The sequence below is a fragment of the Rhinopithecus bieti genome, unplaced genomic scaffold, assembly GCF_001698545.2.
Source record: "Rhinopithecus bieti isolate Rb0 unplaced genomic scaffold, ASM169854v2 scaffold_10088, whole genome shotgun sequence".
NCBI lineage: Eukaryota > Metazoa > Chordata > Mammalia > Primates > Cercopithecidae > Rhinopithecus > Rhinopithecus bieti.
The window spans coordinates 776,601-781,404 of record NW_016806409.1 but is presented as its reverse complement, the minus strand read 5'-3'; the positions used below and the strand labels follow the sequence as shown (position 1 = coordinate 781,404).

Here is a 4,804-nt window from a genome sequence, read left to right as displayed (position 1 = left end):
GGATGGTCTCGATCTTCTGACCTCGTGATCCGCCCGTCTCGGCCTCCCAAAGTGCTGGGATTACAGGCTTGAGCCACCGCGCCCAGCCAGCATATATCAACTTTAAAATATTTTTGTTTTTTGTAGAATAATGTATTATATGGACTTTCTAATAAAATCATTATTTAGAGAATTTGCCAATAATTTTAATTTTTAACACTTTTCTAATAAATACAAATAACTATTTCCTGATTAGACTAAAGATGCATCAGCCGCTATAAATAGCTCCCATACATAATTAAAGATAGATGTCACTCCCTTAGGGCTCCTCTTTGCAATAGGCTCCCATAATATCCTAGTTATCGTCGTCATTGTCATTATCATCATTATCATCATCAAGATTATAAAGGCAAGGATAATATTTGCCATGTTTAAATTCTGGTATTCCCCCATAGAAAAGCATCTGATGTACAGGGGGACCTTATTATTTGTGGAATTGAACAGAAAATAATTTAAAATATCTTATGTTTGATAAAACCCTGTTTGTTCTGTAGTTGTGAAGGAAAAAAATGGAAAATTTAGAACTGGATGACAAAAACATCTAAAAGTTTTAACTCATTCATATAAGTCATCTTTAGAAAGAAGAACTTAAGATTTATGCACTAAATGTTCCCACTAATGAATTTTTTTAAGTAATAACCTAGCTGGGCAGAGGCTCATGCCTGTAATTCCAGCACTTTGGGAGGCCAAGGTGGGAGGATGCTTTGAGACCAGGAGTTCAAGACCAGCCCAGGCAACAAAGTGAGACCTCGTTTCTTAAAAAGAAAAGGAAACACAATTTTTTAAAGTTAGCTGACCACCGTGGTGCATACCTGTAGTCCCAGCTACCGTGGAGGCTGAGGCAGGAGGATGGCTTGAGCCCAGGAGTTCAAAGTTGCAGTGAGTCATGATCTCGCCACTGCACTCCAGACTGGGTGACAGAGCGAGACCCTATCTCAACAAAACAAAACACCGTAAAAACTATACACAAATAACTGCCCAGTTTACACTTTCCTAAAAGTATGAAAAACCTAGAATGCCACAACAGTAAAATGCTGATGTAGGGAACAGAGAGCAAATAAACCTCAGTTCCTATGTAATTAAATTTAAAATTACCTCAATTACCCTGAAAAACGAATTAATTTACCTGTTCTTTATACTGATCTGAGAATTAGAAGGTTGTTTAATATCATCTCCATAAGTAGACCATGGTGCACAGAAAAGTGAAGAATCTACAGAACTTGAATATTCTGTTGAAGAAAATGGAGTATAGGTCTGCCTTAGGTCCACATTGTCTTCACTCTGAAAGTTTTAAGAAATGTTTATCAGACACATCAAGACTTCATTTGTTATAGAATATTAGAAAAATAAGAAAGCAGGGGAAATAACACAGATGTAAGAGTTGGGAGAATTACATTCAAATGTAGACTTAGTGACTTAAGCTTGCTTTATACCAGGGATTGGCAAACTTTTTCTGCAAAAGGCCAAATAGTAAATATTTTAGGCGTAGCTGGCCATTAAGGTTGCTGTCAAAACTCTTCAACTCTAATGCTGCAGCACTAAATCAACCATAGACAATAAACAAATGGGTTTGGCTGCACTGCAATAAAACTTTATTTACAAAACAGGCATCGGGCAGATCTGGCTCCTTGTTGCTGGTCCATGGCAGAAAATACCTACAATTATTGTACTTTTTTGTAATTCTTTGAATAGATAAGCATTATGTGGATACTAGCAATGTTATTTTTAATAAATTATATATAAAATTCAGTCTTGGGGCCAGGCGCGGTGGCTCTCGCCTGTAATCCCAGCACTTTGGGAGGCCAAGGTGGGTGGATCACGAGGTCAGGAGATGAGACCATCCTGGCTAAACCCCGTCTCTACTAAAAATACAAAAAATTAGCCAGGCGTGGTGGTGGGAGCCTGTAGTCCCAGCTACTTGGGAGGCTGAGGCAGGAGAATGGTGTGAATCCGGGAGGGGAAGCTTGCAGTGAGCAGAGATTGTGCCACTGCACTCCAGCCTGGGCAACAGAGCAAGATTCTGTGTCAAAAATAAATAAATAAATAAAATTCAGTCTTAATGTCCCCAATCTCTGAAAAAAGTTAATGTATATTAATGTTAATGTTAATGTTATATATTATATATANTGGCTTCCACACTCAATAAAACAATTAAAACATTAAAAAATTTTCTAACACATGAATAAAATCCATATGTATTTCTGCATAGTAGTAATGAGTTTTATTCTTTGGGATCTATGTATAAAAGCTCCCTTGAATTTATATTCTTTAAGCCAATCTTTAGTTCATGAACTCAAGGGAAATAGCTCTGAATTATGCAAGAATAATTTTCAATGAAAGTCCTTACACAAAACCTTAGACTGAACTTCCAATTGTACAGCAAATACTTCAGCAAAATCAAGTCTCCTTGAAACAATATTTGAATTAAGATATCTACTGTCAGATGATCCACTGTTAAGTAAAATGAAATAGTTAATAAACAGGGTAATCTAGTGTATGTTAGTTTAAAAGCCTGTTATATACTAACCCTTCAGCAAAGTATGGCTGTGACTTATCTTGTTCTTCCAAAATGTTAGACACAAGTCCATATAAGTCTGTTTCACTGCCATAGTCATTTCTTTCTGTTTGAATCCTAAAATAAATTAATTTGTGCTGAAATACAATATATTGATTACTCTTTCCAGACTTATCCTACCTTACCATTTTATCTATAAAATATTTGGACTGAATCTACACCATCATTTCAAATAAAGAAGAGACTAGAACTCAAGAATATTATCTTTTCCACATAAATATTTTATGTGGAAATGTCTTTTCCAAATAATATTTCTCCTTCATTTCAAATCCTATATCTAACTTACAGTATATGCTTACCTCTTATTTCTCCACAACACATGCTTTTCATTTTAGGTGACCAAGATATAAATCTCTCATCTATGATGTCACAGACATAATGGGTATCATAGCTGCTCCTGAAAGCAAGTCTTGTCCTATTATATATCATTCCATCAACACCTGCTCAGCTTCCTCATTTGCAATTTGAAAACCATATGAACCTGATGCTCTATTTTGTGACTCTATACTAAATGTTGGATAAAAAAGTGAAATGTGATATGGTCACCCTAGACACCATAGCAATTTTGCAGTTGTTCCTTACATGTAACAGATTTGGGAGCCATCCTTAATCTTTGCAAAGTATGACTGGATGGAGTTCCTTATATCCCAGAAATCCACCTAGTAACTGATACTGACTAAATACAAAATGTAAAACCACAAGCACATGGAAGATTGGTACCTTTTACCTGTTACAGTTTTGGGTAATTTCTTCCTAGAAGTAACACAGGTTGAGTATTCCTTATCCAAAATGCTTGGGATCAGAGGTGTTTTGGATTTCAGGTTTTTTTCTTGGATTCTGGAAATATACATTATACTTCAAATATATAATGTATGTTTGTATATTTGGTTGAACATCCCTGATCCAAAATCTGAAATGCTCCAATGAGTATTTGTTTTGAGCATCATGTCAGCACTCAAAAAGTTTTGGATTTTGGATCAGTTTGGATTTTGGATTTTCAGATTGGGATGCTCAACCTGTACGTTTGTTTGTTTGTTTATTTATTTTTGAGACGGAGTGTCACTCTGTTCCCCAGGCTGCAGTGCACGATGTCTGCTCACTGCAACCTCTGCCTCCCAGGTTCAAGCGATTCTCCTGCCTCACCCCCCCAAGTAGCTGGGACTACAAGCGCATGCCACCACGCCTGGCTAGTTTTTTTTGTATTTTCAGTAGAGACAGGGTTTCACCATGTTGGTCAGGCTGGTCTCGAACTCCTGACCTTGTGATCAGCCCACCTTGGCTTCCCAAAGTGCTGAGATTACAGGCGTGAGCCACTGCTCCTGGCCCTGTACGTTGCTTTATAATAAATTGTAACTTCCTGTTTTTTTCATATTTCAACATTTCATAGTGTTGTGATATTTTAGAAATAAAATACCTTATATTTGCATAACACTCATATTTAATTGATCTTTTTAACACTGGAAGGGTAAGCATTAGTAATCTTTCGTTATTATCTGTTGAATAAATGAATGATCATTTGAGATATTAAGAAATTTGTATTTTGCAAGGGTATATGACTTGCCAAACTACTTCATACTTGCTAGTCTGCCTATAAGTCCAATACCTTTTCTACTACATGTGTTATCTCATAAAAGTTCAATATAAAAGCTTTTTTTGTGTAATTATGTATTAGTATATATCTAAAAAAATATTCAGGCCGGGCGCGGTGGCTCAAGCCTGTAATCCCAGCACTTTGGGAGGCCGAGACGGGCGGATCACGAGGTCAGGAGATCGAGACCATCCTGGCAAACACGGTGAAACCCCGTCTCTACTAAAATACAAAAAACTAGCCGGGCGAGGTGGCGGGCGCCTGTAGTCCCAGCTACTCGGGAGGCTGAGGCAGGAGAATGGCGTGAACCCGGGAGGCGGAGCTTGCAGTGAGCTGAGATCCGGCCACCGCACCCCAGCCTGGGCGACAGAGCAAGACTCCGTCTCAAAAAAAAAAAAAAAAAATTCAATGTAATGTATACCAAATTGCTAGCAGCTGTTATTGGGTGGTGGGGGAGAAGGTTAAGACAGACTTTCACTTTTCTTGATATATATTTCTGAAAAGTTTGAATTTTTTCACTTGACCTTAGCCAAAAGCTGAGAAGAAATAGGCTTGAATTTTTTCAATAGCATATATCAACTTTTTTTTTATTTTTTTTTTTT

At 37.2% G+C, this 4,804-nt stretch overlaps 1 protein-coding gene and 1 long non-coding RNA gene across 2 annotated transcripts in view; one reads left to right on the top strand and one right to left on the bottom strand.

Annotated features, from left to right (window-relative positions):
• MEIOC (meiosis specific with coiled-coil domain) overlaps positions 1-4,804 on the bottom strand; it is a 24,121-nt gene that overhangs the window by 12,265 nt on the left and 7,052 nt on the right. Inside the window, exon 2 of the mRNA XM_017876076.1 lies at positions 1,166-1,320. Coding sequence (XP_017731565.1) covers positions 1,166-1,320 — 155 coding nt within the window. The remainder of the gene's footprint in view (positions 1-1,165; positions 1,321-4,804) is intronic.
• The window catches only part of LOC108532196 (uncharacterized), a 20,606-nt gene continuing 19,627 nt past the window's right edge, over positions 3,826-4,804 (top strand). Inside the window, exon 1 of the long non-coding RNA XR_001886383.1 lies at positions 3,826-3,856. This is a non-coding gene — a long non-coding RNA (uncharacterized LOC108532196). The remainder of the gene's footprint in view (positions 3,857-4,804) is intronic.